The sequence below is a fragment of the Schistocerca americana genome, chromosome 2, assembly GCF_021461395.2.
Source record: "Schistocerca americana isolate TAMUIC-IGC-003095 chromosome 2, iqSchAmer2.1, whole genome shotgun sequence".
Taxonomy (NCBI): domain Eukaryota; kingdom Metazoa; phylum Arthropoda; class Insecta; order Orthoptera; family Acrididae; genus Schistocerca; species Schistocerca americana.
Window position 1 is genome coordinate 376,808,117 of NC_060120.1, and position 22,828 is coordinate 376,830,944.

General features: G+C 44.2%; 1 protein-coding gene across 1 annotated transcript in view; it reads right to left on the bottom strand.

The window, feature by feature from the left end:
- Nucleotides 1-22,828, bottom strand: part of LOC124594035 (agrin-like) — a 536,557-nt gene that overhangs the window by 193,068 nt on the left and 320,661 nt on the right. Inside the window, exon 5 of the mRNA XM_047132385.1 lies at nt 19,084-19,320. Coding sequence (XP_046988341.1) covers nt 19,084-19,320 — 237 coding nt within the window. The remainder of the gene's footprint in view (nt 1-19,083; nt 19,321-22,828) is intronic.

Below are 22,828 nucleotides of genomic sequence, written 5' to 3' on the forward strand. Positions count from 1 at the left end.
CTACAACTGATCGACGTTAGAGATATAGGTCTATAGTTCTGCACATCTGCTCGACGTCCCTTCTTGAAAACGGGGATGACCTGTGCCCTTTTCCAATCCTTTGGAACGCTACGCTCTTCTAGAGACCTACGGTACACCGCTGCTGTCTGGCTGATCAGTGTAACAGATTTTAAAATATATGAAGATAATGTAATACCACTGTCTACAAACAAATAACGTTAATATTAACAGTACTACTACTACTGCTGTTCCTGCTACCACTAATAATAATAACAATAATAGTAATAATAATAATTATCTCTATCTATACTCTATTACCCCATGAAAATTTGTGTGGTAGTTTCGGGGATTAGCGTGTACAAACAGACAACCAGACAGACACGACAGTTTTAAATGAAATTTGAATCTTTTTTTCTTTGTGATCCGATTTTGATGAATTAAGCCTATACGTTCCTCCAAGCTGTGCCCAAGATACCTCTGAAACCCACACGAAATTTTGTCAAGTAGTTTTAGAGATTACCGTGTTCAAACAGACGGACAGACGGTTTTAGATAAAACTTAAAATTACTATGTCTTGTTTTGTCCGTGATCCGATTTTGATGAAAAAAAGCATATATTTTGCCCCCAACCATGCTCATGTCAACTGTGAAAACACCAAGAAAATTCGTTAAGCAGTTTTTGAGATTAGGGCGTTCAAAAGGACTGTGAGACAATACGCTTTTACGGTTAGAGGTAAGCTGAGCGCAGCTTGAGGCAACGTACAGGCCTTATTTAATCTGGACCGGATCATAAATAGAAAAGATATTATGAATTACATTTCATCTAAAACCTTCGTGTCTGTCTAATTGTCTGTCTGAACACGCTGATCTCCAAAATTTCCAGTCGATTTTTCATGGGGTTTTGACAGGTAAAGTGAGCGTAGTTTGGGGCAACAGATGAACTTATAGGCCACATTTTATCAAAGTCTGATCACAGGAGAAAAGATATCGTAACATAAAGTTTTATAAATGTGAAAGCGTGTTCGTCTGTTGCCCTGTCACGACTAAATCGCTGATTCGACTTTGATGAAATTTGGTGTGGAGGTAGCTTGAATGCTGAGGGCGAGCATAGGTATTTTAAAAAGTAAAAAAAAAGAAAAAACAGTCCACCCTTAAAAGTGTGATGAAGTGAATGGAACACATTTTATCATCAGTAAATATAAACTACGTTAAAAATTATTAAATTTCTAATGTACACGCTGTAATATGTATCGCTACTTAAATAGCACAATGCGTAGATGCGCACAGCTGCTCATATCCATCCGCAAGCATCGGTCGGCAGCAACACTCTATGCGTGCCACATATAGTGGTGGGATGGAGGGGGTGGGGAGGGGAGGGAGGTGGTGCCCGCATCGTGCTACGCTTACCCGAACAGTCAGATACGTGAGAGCAGCTGACGTTATTGCCTGTACAACAGCTTATTTACTTACCATCATTCATCTTAACAAAGCTGCCGATATGCGAGCGTAGCCTTGAGTGACAGCTAGTAAGAATAACAGTACACTGCCTTACAAAATGTGAAGCATCCTGAAGGGGAAGAGGAAACGAAATGAAAGTTCATGGGATGAAATGGTACGTAATGTTATTCCAGTCGTTACAAAACTGGGTCAAATTTCCAGAGAACAGCAGTATGAACCCACTTATCAGTATGACGTTGCATGCACTGATTCCGCTGGGAAGGGGTCAGAAGGGTGTTGTATCCTATTCAGAGCCGAGCTGGTTCACATTTGTTAGAACTGGTCCTTGAAATCCTGCATAGACACTATGACAGAGTTGACAGCCTAGCTGGACCACACATATTGCACCGCAGACAGATCTGGGTATCTTACTGGCCACAGCAGTGCTTCAACAGTGCTCGTATAGTTCATAGAGAAGCGTGCCACGTGTGCACGAGCGTTGCCCTATTGAAAAATAGCACCAGGACGCTGTCGCATGACGTGTAACACTCGAGGGTGCTGGATATACGTGAATGTGAATACGATTGTGTCGTCAGAGTTCCCTCAGTCACTACTAGACGTGACCTGACGTCAGACCTGATGGCTCCCCACTCCACAACGCCAGGAGTGACATTACTGTGCTTCTTTGAAAAACTGCATGAATTGGTCCTCTCACCAGGCCGCCGCCATACTCGCCGACGATGGACATACGGGGTAGTTCAAAAATGTTCAAATGTGTGTGAAATCTTATGGGACTTAACTGCTAAGGTCATCAGTCCCTAAGCTTACACATTACTTAACCTAAATTGTCCTATGGACAAACACACACGCCAATGCCCGAGGGAGGACTCGAACCTCCGCCAGGATCAGCCGCACAGTCCATGACTACAGCGCCTTAGACCGCTGGGCTAATCCCACGCGGCATCCGGGGTAGTACAGAATCATGATTTATTGCTGAACAAGATGCGACGCCATTTTTCAGCAGTACATGGTTCCCGGTGGCGGCACCACCCCAGCAGCCGTTTGTGTTGTGATGCTAACATCAGCTACGCATGAGACGATGATTCCCTAGCTTGGCTGCTGCTGGTCTCCAACAAATTGTCTAAGATGACACGAAATGTTGCAGGAAGTCCTTCACCTGTTTTCGTATTACAGGCACTGACGTGAAGGGGTTGCTATATGCTTGCTGCACAGTGCAGCCATACTCCCTTGCTGTGATGAGACGTGAACAACCGTAACCTTAACAACGACTATGCCTGCCCCCACGTTCCCATGCAGTCCAACATCGGGCCACTGTCTCATGAAAGTGCCCCACAAGTCTGAATATTGCACGATTCGTCCAGTCGCACGAATGGAGACGCACAATGAGACCCTTTTTAAATTTTGTTGGTGCTGATAACGCTGTCCCACACGAGTACGCCGCATTTCTCTGTCCTTCAGTTGTCACTCAACATCTGACGCTGTTCTCGCCCCCTTAGGTTCCCTACCAGGCCTGCTAACAACACTAAACGCGAACAACACTAGTGAACTCTGGAGGCTGTTCTGTCTGTCAGAGAGAATTTCCACCCTTAGTCATTTAGATACCCGCCGATACTGCGTACGTGTATGAAGTTACGTTAACATACGAGCATGTCTTCTGGCCGATTCACTTTTTTCGTCACACGATATGATAGCGGCAAACGCAAAATGTCCGTAAGGAGAGTGCAAAAGTGTTATTTTATGAAATAGCGAGTTAAAGGGAAGGAAATTTAGATAGACTGGAACAAGAAATTCAGATAGACTGCAGCAGCTGAGAGCTCTGAAAATGAAGAACATCTTGTTGAGAAGAAGGATACTTAGTTGTTAAGAGGTAGCGAGTAAGTGCAGAAACAATGACAGCATTATTGTTGCTTTAGTAAATATCTTATTAACTGTCTTTTGAAGCTGGAGTTGTTATTCAGTTCTCTGGTATAACGAGGGAAGTTGTTCCAGAGTCAGATTCCTGCTGCTGAAACAGAACTTCAGGAAAGAGGCAGAGTGATGGAGTGGGACAAAAAGGGTTCTTCTCGGATGGGAAACAGTGTTTCTCCTGTGTGGTTCAGACAAGAGCATTGAGATCGAAGAGACATACGGTGCGTGCCGTTTAACTGAAGACATTCAAATATCTCGAAAACATGACATTGGATCCAAAAAAATTATAGTTAAAATTTGTTACTCTAGGAGAGGGACATCCCATGATACCAAACTCAACCCCACACCCCACCCAGTGTGTGTGTGTGTATGTGTGTGTGGGGGGGGGGGGCGAGACTTTTAAATCTGAAGTGGGAACCCCATTTTTATTAAAGATTCGGGTTCTACGGAAAAAACAAATGTTTCGTCTGAAATATTTTTTTTTTTTTTTTGTTACGCGACAGATGGCGCTGCAATCGGAAAAAACAAGGTGGGTAGAAAATCTTCTGTTTCAAATTGCAGTCCACTGACACTTGAATTAACCTCCCACCTGCACAATGCGAGGGTAGGACAGGCAATTGTTTCTAACTTTCAGTGGGACTGCACCGCCTGCTGCGATAAGTCGTAGATCGCTACACGGTCACAGTGGCGCATCGAGCAGTCCCCCTGGAGGAATACAACGTTGAGAATGGGGTTTCCCACTGAAAGTTATGAAATAATTGCCTGTCCAACCCTCGCAGCGTGGAGGTGGTGGGTTAATTCAAGTGTCATTCGATAGAATTTTGAAACATGTGATTTTCTGACCATTTTGATTATTCCGATTACAACGCCATCTGTCGCGAAAGGAAAAAAAAAATGTTTCAAACCAAATTTATGTATTTTTCCCGTATAATCCGAATCTGCAATAAAAATGGGAGCTCTCATTTAAGATTTAAAGATGACCTCCTCCGCCTCATCCCCCCCCCTCCCCCCGCCCCCGCCCTTTGAAATAGGGTGGGGTGGGCAGTTGAGTTTGGTATGACTAGATGTCCCCCTTCGAACCGAACAAATTTTAACCATCAGTTGTTTGGATCCGATGTGTAGTTTTCGAGATATTTCAATGTCTAGAGATAAATAGAACACCGTGTACATGGGGAACAGTGTACACTGACAAGGCGGTAGGGGAGAAAGAAATCTTTGCGCTTGTCTGCACATAGGCAGGATAACTGTGCATAAGATGCTGAAATATGATCAAAGAGTCGAGTCGAACGTCACACATGTATCAACTGTTGGCATTCATCGACAGTTTTAGGCATCATGAGGGTTCCTCAGGAAGACATTGCAGGATAACATCGTTGTTATCAACAGTGTAAGTGTAAGTACTTGTTTAACTTCCTTTTTCATTTCAAAAGGAAAGAACGTTTCATGTTTTTTTTAAGGCATTGAGATTTGCTGATGCCTTTTTGTACATGGCATCTGTGTGCTCAGTCCAGTTCAGCTCTTCATCTGTTATTACTCCTAGACTGTTTTCCGAGGGAGAGAAACTCATATATGACCCATTTAGTACTAAAGATGGTAAGGATTCCCGGTATTTGGGGATAATGTGTCTACTATGAGCAACCGGAACTTCTCGGATTTTAGATGGATTCAAATTTGGCCCTATATTCTGAGCCCATTTTGAATGTGCACGTATGTCAGCATCGAAATTCTCGACAACTGTCTTCAAGTTTTTCAGATGTAACTGGAGGTTATCAGCACGCTTGTGGTACTTAACAATAGGACAGAACTGATCTCACATCATTGACACACAATGAATGAAATTTAGCAGCTGATACATATCCCTGTCGGACGCGTGGTACTGTCTGCATTCCGACTTCATGGTACCGGACCTAACAGGTTGTTGGCGAGGCATCAGGTACCAGTGAAACAAACCACTGTACTTGAAGAGAAATTTAGGCTGCTAATTTTGACCACGTCGCGTGCTGGCGTGATAACTAGGTGGCGTTCACAGGGACCCTAGGTGGAGGATTAAAGCAGTTGTCCTCGACAGCCACATGTCCTCTATGGTCGACAGCGTCAGGGGGTTTGGTTTATAGGTTTCACCCAAAAAGCATGAAATCCAAAGAACGTCTTTCTGTTACCAGGCAAAGAGGAAAGAGGCCCAGTAGGTTGTAAGTAAAGACAGGAACGAGGCATGATTTAAAGCTAGAGAAGACATAGCACATGGTAAATGCCAATGCAGAGAAACCGTAGAAGGTCTTCAAGACAATAAGAGCACAACTAGGATAAGTGTAACAAGCACTGAAGGATAGATGACGCATTATTATACATTATTTATCGAAGACAGAGTTTGTTTCTTACAACCCACCATGCATGAAGACTGGAGAGTGGAGAACATCCCACCTGTGACACCTTATGAGTTGCTTAAAATGTGCAATACGCGAAGACTGTCAAAGTCCAGGTCCAAAGTATCGTAGATGTAGAACCAGTGGTGCTATATGAAATCTTGGCGAAAATCGACAACAAATGCTTAAGAGGAGTTTAAGTTCCAGGTGAAAGGGGGTAAGCTGTAATTACTTCTCCTCATCAGGGTAAAGATGCAAATACATGATTCAGAAGAGAAGAACGGATTTAGATTGAGGTGTTCATGCTTAGATGGGATAGTTATTTTACAGAATCTCGTAGAGAAACGAGGGTCCATCGGCTTAGTGCTAGAGACTCTTTTAGCCCTTGTGGATTGCAGAAAGCCTATGACACTGTTCTGCGAAATAGATTCTCAGTCATCATGATAAATAGCGACGTATCGGCGACGTATTTTAAAGCTATACAAAATTTTGTGCACTCTGTGCTAGTTCGGTTAACGGTGGAAACATAGTTCCAAAAATGGTTCAAATGGCTCTGAGCGCTATGGGACTTAACATCTGAGGTCATCAGTCCCCTAGAACTTAGAACTACTTAAACCTAACTGACTTAAGGACGTCACACACATCCATGCCAGAAGCAGGATTCGAACCTGCGACCGCAGCGGTCGCGCAGTTCCAGACTGAAGCGCCTAGAACCGCTCGGCCACACCGGCCGGCAAACATAGTTTCACAGTCATTTATAGTCTCCAGAGAACTTCAACAAGGATGCTCTATGGCGCCAAGCAAATTTCAAATCTGTTTAGAGGATTCCTTAAGAGATGGAGAAAAAGTATTGCGGAATGGAAATAACCACAGAAAAAATCTTTGTGTACCGTTCTCTTTGCTGATGATCAGTATAATAACCGGAGGAAAGGGCGCTACTGCGAAAACTGTACTAACAACACGAACAATGGGGACTGACAATTAACATGCACAGAAATTAGTATTTAACAGCAGATGATAAAAGCCATAGGATATGATAGTGAGTATCGCTTCCATCCATTGCCTGAAGCACAGGTTACGTAAATAACTAAATAGGCCAAGGGAAAAGAGCAATAAGACATCTCAACTCTTTTCTCTAGAATAGAAATATAACAAAAAGGACTAAGCAAGCCATCTACAAAATTAATTGTTGAGTGTATTGCTGTATATGACGCAGAGACAATGAACTAAGAGAGAGAGAGAGAGAGAGAGAGAGAGAGAGAGAGAGAGAGAGAGAGAGAAGAGAGAGAGAGACAGAGAGAGAAATGTTACTGGTACCCGAAGCGTACTTTTGGAGAATCTGTGGCGTGAAGGATAATACAGTAAGAGAGATTATTGCACCCAGAAAGATGATATATGCAGCAGAAACAAAACAGCTGTTTTGGCTCAGACACTCAGACATGTAGACAGAATAGATGACGGCAGGTAGCCAAAACGAATTTGGAACCCAGAAGGAAGATGGAAGAGCGGACACCCGCCACGCTCATGGAAGGCTTTAAAGTGCCTATCAGGTAATGGCGGAGAGGCCTCTAGGAAGGAGACTGGCTGAATAAAAACTTGTGGAAAACGGAAAGCAAGAAGCGACCATGACAAGCATCACTCGCTGTATGATGATGATATAAAAAGTACTATGCAAAAAGTTTCGTCAAAGGCCCAAAGACATAAAGTGGTGTGGTTTTAATGGATTTATTCGAGCTGCAGTCCAAACCGTCCAGCGTATGAACATTGTGAAAATGGTGTTCTAGCACCGATTCCAGTTACGCGTGTTTCTGCCGGCAAAATGTTCGCTCAGTGACTCAAACCTGATGTTACGGATGGTTGATAGCAATCAAAGAGAATCAGATGATTTCTCTCAAAATAAAAGTTTATGTAGACGTACAACGCTATTTTTTAATCTCCTTATTTGTGCTTGGACATTACACCTCAGTCAGATCGGTTGTTGTGGTAATGGAATGAAGTCGAATTAAATCAGGCGCTGCTGAAGGAATTATATTAGGAAATGAGATACCAAAAGCAGTAGATGAGTTTTTCTACTTGGGCGCCAAACTAACTGATGATGGCTGAAATAGAGAGGATTATAAAATATAGACTGTTAATAGCAACAAATCCATTCATGAAAAGAGGAAATTGTTGGAAGCAGAATGGTTAAAAGCAGAAGATTAAATGGGCAAATCAAGTAATTAATGAGGTAGTGGATGGAACCTGAAAAAAAAGACATTTATGGCATAACGTGACTAAAAGAGGGATCGGTTGAAGGGTCGGTTGATCGGAAATACTCAAATAATTGCCAATTTGGTAATGAAGGGAACTGGGAAGGGGGGGGGGGGGGAGGAGGATTAAAAAGGAGACCAAAGGATGAATTCAGTAAGCAGATGTAAATGGTTAGCCAATCAGGCCGTTTCGAACGGCCTGCCAGATGCAATTAATGTTAACAATTCTCATAGCGAAGATGATAGCCACGAAACTTCTCTGCCTTTGGCTCTTGTTCGACCCTTACTACCGCCCCATTTCCACGTTTTGTACCGCTCTCAGCTTTAGGAAACCATACCGAAGACGTCGAATCTGGAGGGGCCGCTTCAGTTCTAATTAACTTGGAAACGGTGCTACGTATCGGATTTTTTAACAATTATTTTTCAGTACAGCTTACCCTGCAACACCCTTACAAGATTTTCACACTTTTTCTGACCAGCCTGTACAAGGAAATATCATCGCCTGTAAGCAAGTTTTCAGCTACGAAAGTTAATTTTTATTTTTCTGACATTTTCAGTTGATACTTATGAGGAATTACGAAATCTCAATCCTAATTTTCATTTAATTACAAAAGAGTACACATTTTTAATTTGAAATGTAGATCTAACTGAATCTCAGCATCAATATGTTGCCTGCTTTTCTTGGCTGCATCTGGGTTGTTGCAGAGGGAGGAAATGTCTACGGTCCACAGTAAAATTTTGTGAAATACGAGAAGAACAAATCTCGGAAACTGTTTTTTTTTTCCTTCGTATTAGCGTCAGAGGTAACTTTGCTAAAAATAAAATATTCCAGAATCAGGGAAATAATGAAGTATTAATTTCTCTGGTCCCAGAAATTGAATCACGTTCTTTCACTGCAGCGCCTGTACATCTTTATTCATATTTTACGCTTTACTGATAATCGAGTGAACAAACTGCTTAAAACGCCGAAATGTGAACACGTAAATGACACTTTCTGAATCCGTGCGCCTAAAGAGTCGTGACTAATGGTGCTGATTTGGAAAAAAGAGTGAAGAACTCGGAAGATTTGCGGCGGTCGACGTGTTCTTCGTGACGAAAATGCAGCGTTCGAGCTGCCCAGAAATCCAAAATAGTTTCAACTTAAGACCAGACGTACAAAGAAAATCGTGTGTGTAATGTGTCAGGGAATATTCATCCCTATATGGTCGATAGAATATTTTTACTTTTTAAAACGTTATTTATAATCAAAATACGGAACGCAAATTTTTCGTGATCGGCATCATTAACCTTTTGGAGATACTCGTATAATGATTAACGCAAAATTACATATTTTTATTGAAGAGCAATGTTCAACTGAACCATCACTAAAACCAAGTGTTGAAGCTTGTTGGTTCCTTATTGTAGGAAAAGTAAAAAGAATGCTTTAATTTAAATTTATTTCATATTTTGAGAGAGAGGTTTTCATTTCTAATATTTTGGTCTTTGTCACACAAAGGCTGTCGTATATTAAAAGGGACGGGTTTCAAAGAGATAGCATCTCTTTGAAATATAAAACGCGTTGACCTGCTGTTATCTAATTACAGTGCTATGAAATACTTTTACAAAACCGGATGAGATCTGACGAAAGGGGCAAGAGTTTTCTGTCCCTCTGGATTTCTCTTGTTAATGTATTACATCTTTATAAAGTTTTTTGTGACTGAACTGCCTTTCTTCTTATGGTAATGATTTTTGTTTCGTAACTGTTGTTTTTTTCATTCTAGAAGCGTCTGGACTGTACTGTAACAAGCTTAGGTCAGTGCTCATTCCCGACGTCATAAAGAAAATATCGTTTTAATAGGTATGGACCTGATACAGCGAGGAATGCAGAACTTTCCAAAGCTCTAGAAGGAGTATAAGCTAACTGTACAAGCCTCCACTGCTCATAGCCTATACTGCATTTACTATTCAACTTGTTGACGTCGTTCTGGACTATTCATAAGCTTAAACATTTGATGAGAGACAATCGCTCTTCGTTTGATAGACTTCATTAGAAGAGGCCGCGACGAAACCTTATGCGACTGCAGGCATTGACGGATTCGTCCCGGGAAATCAGCCGAGTAATATGTTCATTTCGGAGCGACGTTCCGATGACTTCCGTACTTGTCCTCTCTACGACAGACGAATTGCAAGAAACTTACGGGATCGAAATGAACATGTCACTTGGCCCATTCCCGAGAAGAATCCATCTATGATAAAACTTCACTGGAGGAACGTGGGACTACTAGGGGGTCAGGGATTTTCTCTGCCTCGTGATGACTGGGTGTTGTGTGCTGTCCTTAGGTTAGTTAGGTTTAGGTAGTTCTAAGTTCTAGGGGACTGATGACCTCAGAAGTTAAGTCCCATAGTGCTCAGAGCCATTTGAACCATTTTTGAACTACCTGACAAAACTGTGGTTGTTTCCACAACCATCTGGAAACGTACGCACATTTGAAATAGTTTTCCTAAGCCCCATCTCATGCTCGAGAAGCTAGCACATGCTGTAGTTCCACATACAAAAATCACAGACAACCCTGTGTCGATGTCGTGTAGAAAGTGATGCTTGTGTTGGTAGCGTAAGCCAATCTTGCCGCATATAACGACGGAGCCTGCCATGAGAGCTCTACTTGGTGCTGTTTACACCATAATAGCCTACTGTGGTCGCATCGCTTTCCAATTTCAATGCATTTCTCGGACGATTTTGCAAAACGTTTCAACGTCAATACTGACAAGCGCTATATCACTGCAATTGTCTTTCCAACGGCTATTGAATGCAGTAATGGAAAGTACGAGGGTTGGAACTTAAATAGTGGCAAGTATTTATTCGCAACCGATACAAAAGAGTTACGTGTTTGCACCTGTTACTGTCCCTGAAAGTAGTCACCAGCGTTGTGCAGAAACCGTTGCCAGCGATGTGAAAGGCGTAGTATACCGTTAGCAGAGCCTGTGTTCTGTTGATGGTGTGAATGGAGCGGTCTGAAGTTATGGTGATCTTCGTGTATGACTGTGATGGCTGGTTCAAATGGCTCTGAGCACTATGGGACTTAACATCTGTGGTCATCAGTCCCCTAGAACTTAGAACTACTTAAACCTAACTAACCTAAGGACATCACACACATCCATGCCCGAGGCAGGATTCGAACCTGCGACCGTAGTAGTCACGCGGTTCCGGACTGAGCGCCTGAACCGCTAGACCACCGCGCCCGGCTATGACTGTGATAGTGTTATCCTTACGCATTACGTTCCTCCACGGCACATCGTCAATGCACAGTATTAGTGTTCGTTTTTGGAGCATCACCTGCGACCAGCTTTGCGAAAGAAGCGGCGACACTTTCTGCGCAACCAACCCATCATTTTACATGACAATGTGCGGGCGCATACAGCGCAAGCTGTGGTTGCTCTGTTCGGTCGATGGGACTGGGAAGTACTGTACCGTCCACCATACTTCCCGTACTTGAAGTCCTTGTGACTTTGATTTTATTCCGAAGATGAAGGAACCACTTTGTGGCATTCGCTTCAGAACTGTTCCAGAGATTCGACAGGCAGTAGACGTCTCCATTCGCACCATCAACGGAGCAAGTTCTGCTAACGGTATACTACACCTTCCACATCGCTAGCAACGGGTTCTACACAACGCTGGTGACTACTCTGAAGGACAGTAACAGGTGCAAATATATAACTCTTTTATATCGGTTGTGAATAAATAGTTGCCACTATTTAAGTTCCAACCCTCGTACATGGTTCCATTAAAAAAGCCAAACTTGTTTCAGTATCTCAGTTGATACCACAGTTCGGAACATTATCCACACAAAATGTTACGTGCCCCTTGCCATACTGTCAATTGCGGGAACCTCGTTTCGATATCTAGAACCCTGAAGGAAATAAAATGGATATTACTTCTTACGTCACTCATTCTGTGTAACGTCGATCCATCTAATAGGGCGTGAGTTCAGCTTTGGTACTCAAGACGGCTTCAGTTTCTTGTAGGACACATTTTACAATTAGCTGGTGTACGTTTCTTGCAGATGTTATCAGACCGAGTTATCATCAGGGGTACAGATGGGCTTATGCCGGCAGGCTGGAGGTACTTCATCCATACACTGGCACTCTGATGAGCAGTGTCTGTCACACTTCGTAACTGTAAGGGCTGAGGTGAATATTCTACCCATCCGTTAAAATGAAATCGTTGCTGGGCAGCGTAAAAGACCGTTTAGGCCTCCACAAGTGTGGAGTGTACCGGATCCTCTGGTTGCGTGGTCTGTTGCACGTAGGCCAGACTACCGGAACCGTGGAAGAACGCTGCACGGAACACACATGACACACATGTCTTGGACAACTCTGGAGTCGGTGGTCGCAGGGCGCTACGAGGAAAGGAGACACTATCATATCGACCAAATGAAGGTGCCGATACAAGACTTCTGGGATCCCATCGTAAAAGAATCCATTGAAATTAATCCTCTCCTGCGCTGACCTCTTCATCTCAGAATAGCACTTGCGCTCTACGGCCTCAGTAATTTGTTGGATGTATTCAAATCCGTCTTCTCCTGCAGTTTTCAGCTTCTACAGCTCCTTCTAGTATCACGGGGCTATTCCCCGATGTCTTAACACAAGTTCTGTCGTCCTGTCCTTTCTTTTTGTCAGTGTTTTGCGTACGTTCCCTTCTTCCCCGATTCTGCGAAGAACCTCTTCACTCTTTATCTTATCAGTCAATGTACCTTCCAACATTGTTCTCCAGCACTACATTTCAAACGCTTCGGTTCTCCTCTGTTGCTTTTTTCCCACTGTCCATACAATATCATACAATGCCGTGCTCCAAACATATATCCTCAGAAATTTCTTCCTCAAATTAATTAATGTCTATGTCTGACACCAGTTAACTTCTCTTGGCCAGCAGCACCCTCTTTACTTCTACCACTCCGCTTTTCATTTCCTCCTTGCTTCGTCCGTCATGGGTTGTTTTGCTTCCAAGATAGCAGAATTCCCAAACTTCGTCTACTTCGTGATCACCAGTTTTGATGCTAAACTTCTCACTATTTTCATTGCCGCTACTTCTCATTATGTTTTGTCTTTTTCTGGTTTATTCCCAGTCCATATTCTGTACCCATTAGCTTGTTTATTCCACTCAACACATCCTTTAATTCTTCTTCACTTTCACTGAGGACAGCAACGTCGTCAGCGAAGCTCGTCATTGATATCCTTTCACCCCCAATTTTAATCCCACTCTTGAATCTTTTTTTTTTTTTCTTTTTTAAATTTCCGCCATTCCTTCTTCGATGTATAGATTGAACAGAAGGGTGGAACACAGCATCCTTGTCGTACTCTCTTTTTAATCCGAGCACTTTGTTCTCGACCTTCCAGTGTTATCGTCCCCTCTTGGTTCTTGTACGTCTATATATACGACGGTAATCCCAAACGTAAGGGTTCCTATTTTTTTTATGAGTACATAATCCTGTTTATTTCTTCAATGGTTTAAATCAGTTTACAGCCTGAACATTTAGCTATTTTTCGATATAATCACCATTTCTGTCGATGCATTTTTGTAGACGCTGTGGCAGTTTTTGTATGCCCATGTCATACCAGCTCGCCGCCATGCTGTTCAGAAAGTTATGAACCTCTTCTCAGGCGTAATGTGGTATGCCCACGTTCCGTCATCCGTGACAATTGAGTCCAGAAAGTTGTCCTGTTCGGCTGCAAGGCGGTGAAGAAATGAGCGGGAAGCATCAACTAGTTGCCGCACGTGGTCCTCAGTCAGCATGAGTGGCATCCATCTTCCGCACACCTTCCGGTAGTTCAATGTTTCCGTTAAAATTCTGTGATCGGTGCTTCGGGAAACCTCAGGAACCAACGTGCAGAAATCATCCAGGGTGATCCGCCGATCTTCACTCATGCTTTGTTCAACTTTCAACACTGTCTCCTCAGAAATTGACGGTCTCCCGCTCCTTTGTTCATCGTGAGTTTCGTTCCGACCAGCTGCAAACTCTCTACACCACTTACGAACATTTTTGACATCCATGCACAACTCACCATACACTTCCGTCAATTTGCGATGGATTTCAATTGGCGCAGTGCCCTTTGCGTTCAAAAACCGAATAACTGCGCGCAATTCGCACCTGGCGGTAACATCCAACGGGAGCTCCATTTTCAACGGCTGCCAAGCCAAGACTGAGCGCCTCAGCACTGTCTTCGATAGTATCTCCATTGCTATCGCGCAGAGAAGGCATTGATTGTTTCTTGCCGCTAACATACTTCACATACAACCAGAATCTCTTGGGATTTTCTGCCAGGTTTCGAGACTAAGTTTCGTTGTGGAAACTGTTGTGAGCGTCTCGCATTGAAGTCCGCGCTAAATTTTGAGCTTTTGTAAAAGATCTCCAATCATGGGGATTTTGCGTCTGTTTAAATTTGGCATGTTTGTTTCGTTGTTTCTGCAACAGTGTTCTGACCCGTTTTGTGTATCTAAGCTGAGCCTTTATATTTCCCTTTTCAGATTTTCTAGCTTTCCTACAACGTTCAAACTTCTGGCATTCCGAGCTCCGATTCACAGAATGTTATTCCGTCGTTATTTTTCCGTATTTTTGTCATGGTCACCTCCCCTGAACGCGTTCAGATGCAGGCCACATGTCCTGTGGATATACATTATGTGTCGTTAATGCAGTGATTTCCATCGCCTTCTGCATCCTTGTGCCGCTGATCATTGCTGATTCTTGCCCCTTGCAGCGACAGATCCTCCCCCTCCCTCCCCCTCCCCCCCCCCCCCCCCCCCGCTAAAAAAGCAAGAGATTGATGTGAACGTCCATCCGCTGCTCGGCCCTCTTTCGACAAGGCCGTTTGCAGAATGAGGGTTACTTCTTACGGTGAAAGTCTTCGGCCGCTATTACTGATGATTTTTATTCAAAATGTAAACAATGGCCGGGGACCCAGTAGGTTTTGACTACCAGTCTAAGGCTCTGCCCCCTTTATTTCCACATTTTGTTCGTCATTGTTCTCACTACCCTTGGTTTTACTTTTATTTTTTTTATTCTACAAAGGACAGCCCGTCTTCTGACCGAACATGCTAAACTACCATGCTGGCACCCCTTGACCACGGGTGACCACAGTACGAGATTCGAAAGGCAAATAACAAGGTAGGCACAGAGACGTTGGGGATGATGGACGGAACAACAGCGACTATTGGGGCGCGGATCGAGTGCAGAATGCTGGTCCCCAGTGGACGCGCAACAGTAGCAGGTCGCCCTCAGATATGAAACGAGCCGTTCCAGCCACCCGGATGCGTACCTGAGACCAGTAACCAAGTATGTAGCCTCCCCCCCCCCCCCCCGGTAGGAATGTTACGCAGTAAAATGGCTTTACCCTACAGAAAATCACCTTCTCCGTAATATACTTCGACTAGGAAGGACAACTCTCAGAAGTGTACGCTGCTGCAAACGTCTGTCACTTACAGACAACACAATACTACGTGGCAGATATGGTCGACATATACATAGCAACAGATCAGACAAGAGATACATTCTGAAAAAACAACCCAGATTGACGACGAAGACCAACAGAAATATGCACTGGTGAGTGAAAACACTGTGACCATCTGCTCAATAGCATGCCCCTCTTTGAAACGCAATGGATTTGATAAGTCCTTGGAGGTTTCTGGAGACATGTGGCACCCTGTATTCTACACACAGGTGACGCAATCCTCCTGAATTACAGGCCAGTGGTTTCTGACCCAGGAACTGTCTCCCGATACCGTCCCAGGCGCTTTTTATCAGGTTCAGATCAGCCGAATTTGGTGGCCAACACAATGCTCCTCAGATTCTGGCATTGTGAATCGATACCTATCCTGCTGGAAGAAATCGTCGCTGCCGGGGAAGACATAAAACGTGATGGAATACGGGTGGTCCGCAATAATGTCAACCTAGTCGTCAACTATTATGGAGCCTTCGATTACTACCATAGGTACTATCGAATTCCAGATGACTATCCCGACAGCATAATTCTGCCCCCAGCGCCCTGTGTCAATGGCACAATGCGTATTTCTAGCAGCCGTTCGCTTGGATGGCGGCGTATCTGGACTCGACCAGTGAGCTGTGTAACAAGAAACTTGATCCACCCGCCCAGGTGATACATTTCGACTGATCCGCGGTCCAATGTCGATGATCCCATGCTCACTGTAATCGTAACTAACGTTGTTGTTTGGTCAAGATGGAAATATGTATAGATGCCCTGCTGCGGAGCCCCATGTTCAAAAATGTGCGGTGAACGGTGTGCTATGAAAAGTTTGTGCCCGCACCAACATTTTATTCCGTTGTTAGATCTATCACAGATCACCACTCATCCTGCGTTTAAGAGCGGGCAAGCTAACAACCACCACTTTCTGTCATCTGGCGCGACTGTCTAACTCCTTGTCACCTACTCGTTGTTTCCCCGCCCTTTAAACACTTTCTGCAAAAGCATACTATAGTAGCATTCGAACAGCAGACCAGCTTCACCATCTCCGAGATGCTAGTTCGCAACCACAGGGTCAGAACAACCTGTCCTTAGTCGAAGTCGCTTATGTCAGCGGGTTTCACAGCATAGTCACTAGAATGATCCCCCATTCGTTTCTGTTCCATTTATATACTTTCCTCACCGCGTCGTATGCTGCCAATGCCACTAGGGGGCTTTCAGTCTTTCGGTGGGCAGTGGTCATAGTGTTTTGATTTTCAGTGTATCATTCTTTCTTAGAAACTGACGTTCAGAAAAATGTGTCGTCTTCACTGCGATTTCAGCGTTCTTTTTAAGTTACTCTAGTCGATTATGGTATTTACAGGCGGACCAGAGGGACAAGACTGTCTGCACGGATCATCCCCTAACATCCCTTAATTTTTCGACTTCAAACCAACAGCGAACAATTATGGCCTGGTGAAATGGCACATTGTCAACGATAGCATGAAGTCTGTGAATGGCTGTAAATAGTCTCCAAGTAGCCGAATATTACCATTTACAGTCAATGATCGGTTCAGTTCCACCAGAGCATTCAGTCCATCCCATGTAAACACAGCCCACACCATTATGAAGTCACCACCAGCCTGCACAGTGCCTTCTCGTCAAGGTTTCGTGGGGTCTGCGCCAAACTTGAACCCTTCCATCAGCTCTTACCAAATGAAATCGGGATTCATCTGACCAGGCCACTATTTTCCAGTCGTCTCGGATCCACCTGATATCGTCAGGAGCCCAAGAGAGGCAATGGATGCGATGTCGTGCTTTTAGCAAAGAAACTCGCGTCGGTCGTTTACTTCCATAGTCCATTAACTGAATAATTTCGCCGCGCTGTCCTAACGAGTACGTTCGTCGCACGTCTCACTTTGATTTATACGGTTATTTCCCGCAGTGTTGCTCGTCTGTTAGCACTGGCAACTCTACGCAAATAGCACAGCTCTCGGCCGTTAAGTGAGGGCCGTCGGCCACTCGTTGTCCTTGGTGAGAGGTAATGCCTGAAACGTGGTATTCTCGGCACACTCTTCAAGCCGTGGATCTTGGAATATTGAATTCCTTAACGATTTCCGATGTGGAATGCCTCATGCGTTTAGCTCCAATTACCATTCTGCGTTCACTCTGTGTGAATTCCGTCGTACGGCCGTAATGACGTAGGAAACCTTTCCACATGCATCACCTGAGCGGAAAGGACAGCTCCGCCGATGCGTTGTACTTTATCAGGTGTACCGGTGTGAAATGAGCGTTTTTTGTGAAAATGAAACACTAATTTTGAACTGAAAAGTAAAAACATTTTATTCAAAGTACTGACCATTGCTTTCCATATATTTTGACCATCTTTCTGGCAATTTGTGGACACCACGCCAATAGAAATGTTCGTATTTTGAAGCGAACCAATCAGACACCCAATTTTCGACTTCTTCGTAGGAATCGAAGTGTTCCTCAGCCAATACGTGTCTCATTGATGAAAACAAATGATAGCCGGAAGGGGCCAAGTCTGGTGAATACAGCGGGTGGGGTAGCAGCTCCCAGGCAAGTGTTTTGATTGTATCCTGAACGAGTTTTGCTTTGTGCGCAGGTGCAATGTCGCATAAAAAAAATTACTTTGCCATGTCTTCTGGCCCATTCTGGTCTTTTTTCGATCGGTGCATAGTTCAAATTGATCATTTGTTGTCTGTAGCGATTAGTATTCACAGTTTCACCGAGTTTTAGAAGCTCATGATACACCACACCTTTCTGATCCCACCGAACACAGAGCATTGTCTTCTTGCACAATCGATCTGGTTTTGCAGCCGATGTTGATGGTTGTCCCGGATTAACCCATGGTTTTTCCCGTTAAGGATTCTTAAAATAAATCCATTTTACATCGCCAGTAACAATTCGATGCAAAGTTGATTTTCTTTCATGTCTCTGAAGCAAAATTTGACAAATGGTTTTTCGGTTTTTCATCTTTCATTCAATTCATGTGGCACTCATTTTCCACACTTTTGGATCTTTCCCATAGCTTTCAAACGGTCAGAAATTGTTTGTTGTGCAACTTTTAGCATTGATGCCATTTGATTCTGGCTCAAAGTATCATCTTCATCCAATATTACTAGCAATTCGGCGTCTTAAGAACTTTTTTGGTGGTCTTCCACGTTCTTCATTTCTTACATCAAAATCATTATTTCTGAACCGTTAAAACCATCTTTTGCATGTTACTTCTGATAGAGCATGACCACCATATGCCTCGGCAAGCATTCGATGCGACTCTGCAGCACTTTTTTTCAAATGAAAACAAAAAATTAATGCTTTCCGCAAACCATCACTTTCTGGTACAAAATTCGACATTGTTAACACGATGAAAACATATGATGATGTTTGTTCCATGACTTGATGTATACTAAGTATCTTTGACAGATGTCATACCAAGCAAACAAAAAAAAAAATTTAGCTCACACAACAAATGTTCCCTATCGACACGTTTGTATCTTAACACTCATTTCATACCGGTACACCTGGCGCTACTGCCGGCACCTATATGTACGCATATCGTTATCCCATGAGTTTTGCCACATCAGTGTATGTAACTGTTCCTTAGTGTCAGAGACAAGAAATAGGGATCACCGGTTCAGGCACGCAACTTACCGCAAGGGCCGGGGTGGCTGACGCGCGTCTCGTCGCGGTTGGCGCACGCCTTGGCGCGCAGGTGGCACTCGCTGGCGTACGTGGCGCCATCGCTGCCGCAGACGACGGCGTCGGCGGCGGCGTCGGGGGCGGCGGCGGGGGGCGGCGGCGGGCAGTCTTCGAGGCACCGGCAGAGGGGGCGGCCCTCCACCGACTCACACTCCGCGCCCCACCAGCAAGGCGCCTCCTCGCATGGCTCTGTCGCATATACACACACACTGGTCAGAACATGTCTTCCCTCTCCTGTACAGCTTTATGACTGCGGTCAGTCCACAGTAATCTACAGGGTGTTACAAAAAGGTACGGCCAAACTTTCAGGAAACATTCCTCACACACAAATAAAGAAAAGATGTTATGTGGACATGCGTCCGGAAACGCTTAATTTCCATGTTAGAGCTCATTTTAGTTTCGTCAGTATGTACTGTACTTCCTCGATTCACCGCCAGTTGGCCCAATTGAAGGAAGGTAATGTTGTCTTCGGTGCTTGTGTTGACATGCGACTCATTGCTCTGCAGTACTAGCATCAAGCACATCAGTACGTAGCATCAACAGGTTAGTGTTCATCACGAACGTGGTTTTGCAGTCAGTGCAATGTTTACAAATGCGGAGTTGGCAGATGCCCATTTGATGTATGGATTAGCACGGGGCAATAGCCGTGGCGCGGTATGTTTGTATCGAGACAGATTTCCAGAACGAAGGTGTCCCGACAGGAAGACGTTCGAAGCAATTGATCGGCGTCTTAGGGAGCACGGAACATTCCAGCCTATGACTCGCGACTGGGGAAGACCTAGAACGACGAGAACACCTGCAATGGACGAGGCAATTCTTCGTGCAGTTGACGATAACCCTAATGTCAGCGTCAGAGAAGTTGCTGCTGTACAAGGTAACGTTGACCACGTCACTGTATGGAGAGTGCTACGGGAGAACCAGTTGCCTCCGTACCATGTACAGTGTGTGCAGGCACTATCAGCAGCTGATCGGTCTCCACGGGTACACTTCTGCGAATGGTTCATCCAACAATGTGTCAATCCTCATTTCAGTGCAAATGTTCTCTTTACGAATGAGGCTTCATTCCAACGTTATCAAATTGTAAATTTTCACAATCAACATGTGTGGGCTGACGAGAATCCGCACGCAATTGTGCAATCACGTCATCAACACAGATTTTCTGTGAACGTTTGGGCAGGCATTGTTGGTGACGTCTTGATTGGGCCCCATGTTCTTCCACCTACGCTCGATGGAGCACGTTATCATGATTTCATACGGTATACTCTACCTGTGCTGCTAGAACATGTGCCTTTACAAGTACGACACAACATGTGGTTCATGCACGATGGAGCTCCTGCACATTTAAGTCGAACTGTTCGGTGACCGATGGATTGGTAGAGGCGGCCAATTCCATGGCCTCCACGCTCTCCTGACCTCAACCCTCTTGACTTTCATTTATGGGGGCATTTGAAAGCTCTTGTCTACGCAACCCCGGTACCAAATGTAGAGACTTTTCGTGCTCGTATTGTGGACGACTGTGATACAATACGCCATTCTCCAGGGCTACATCAGCGCATCAGGGATTCCATGCGACGGAGGATGGATGCATGTATCCTCACTAACGGAGGACATTTTGAACATTTCCTGTAACAAAGTGTTTGAGGTCACGCTGGTACGTTCTGTTGCTGTGTGTTTCCATTCCATGATTAATGTGATTTGAAGATAAGTAATAAAATGAGCTCTAACATGGAAAGTAAGCGTTTCCGGACACATGTCCACATAACATATTTTCTTTCTTTGTGTGTGAGGAATGTTTCCTGAAAGTTTGGCCGTACCTTTCTGCAACACCCTGTATATCAGCACAATGATCTGTAATTATAGTAAGCAGTACAGTTATCAGCATCAGTACAGTAATTCTGTAGCTCTTAGCATTTACAAATACAGAGGGGTCCAAAAATATGTATCCACTGTTTAAAAGTCTGTAACTGGCAAACTAATTGACGGAGTTGTCTCGTCTTTGGTAGTGTAATAGTCTGTAATTCATGCAGTTGCCACACAAGCGTTGTATTGCGTTATATTGTTTTGTCAGACGACAGTCGCCAGATAGTGTTTTTTTCTTAGTTGCACCTAGTTACTCGAGTAAACATGGATGGCGCAAGGCTTACATTCGATGAAAGAAAGTCAGTTTTGAAGTGGTATTTTAAGTACGAAAACATTATTGAGGTTCAACGGCAATGGCGAAATGAGTATCAAATAGAGCCACCGACACGTTTAACGATTCGTCGCATTCGAGACAAATTTGAAGCCGAAGGCTGTGTTAAAGATGTACACAAACAACGATCTGGACGACCTGTAACAGTAACAAGTCCAGCTAACTCCCGTCGTGTATTACAACAATTCATTCGCTCACCACAGAAGTATGTGAGGCTGTGTGCGCGTGAAACTAGAGTGAGTCGTTCAAGTGTTCGGTGAATTTTGAAGACAAATGGTTCAAATGGCTCTGAGCACTATGGGACTCAACTTCTGAGGTCATTAGCCCCCTAGAACTTAGAACTACTTAAACCTAACTAACCTAAGGACATCACACACATCCATACCCGAGGCAGGATTCGAACCTGCGACCGTAGCGGTCTCGCGGTTCCAGACTGCAGCGACTAGAACCGCATGGCCACTTCGGCCGGCAATTTTGAAGACAGCAAAGTGGAAGTGCTACATCCCACGATTGCTACACACAATGAACGAGGACGACCCAGATCGTAGAATGGAGTACTGCGAGTGGTGCGCAACGATGAAGAGTTTGCAGAGATGATTGTGTGGTCTGATGGGGTACAGTTCAAACTCAATGGTACAGTAAATAGCCACAATTGCATCTAATGGTCCGCCGAAAATCCGAACGTCCATGTAGACAAAGCCGTGAATTTGCCAGGAGTAAATGTGTGGTGAGGGTTGTTTTACCGGGGCTTGATTTGGCCACTCTTCTATGACGGCACAATTACCGACCTTCAGAAGATTCAGACATCCATTTTACCTGCCATCCGAGACTTGTATGGAGGCGGAAGAGTTTACTTTCAACAAGATGGTGCCCCTGCCCACTACCAAAATCGTGTTGGGGCGTATCTCGACGAAAATCTACCAGGAAGATGGATAGGCCGTAGAGGTGCTGTGGAGTATCCACCACGTTCCCCAGATCTAACTCCTCTGGACTTTTACCTGTGGGGAACACTGAAGGACGTCGTTTATCGACAAAAGCCACGCACATTGGATGAACTTCGAGAATCCATCGTACATTCATGTGCAAATATCCATCTGAACACGTTGCAGTCAGTAGTTCGTGCTGCAGTTCGGCGGCATCGTTTGTGTGTGGATGTTAATGGTGACCATTTCGAACACCTACAGTGATATCTTTAAGTAGGACTTTAAGCTACACTTTAACCAAAAATGAGACAACTCCGTCAATTAGTTTGCAAGTTATGGACATTTAAACAGTGGATACATTTTTTTGGACCCCTCTGTATAATCCCATAAAGACTGACGTTCCTAACGTCGAGAGAATAATTCTTGTATTGAAAAGAGTGCGATTATAAATCAAAAGATCCGTCGTCGCCTGTTGCCTAGTTCACGTCTGTAAATGACTGGTTGGACAATACCAATTTGCGCCGCTGTTCGGAGTCTACGTTACACTATAGGTCTCCTGGTAACTTACCGGCATAGTTTAAAG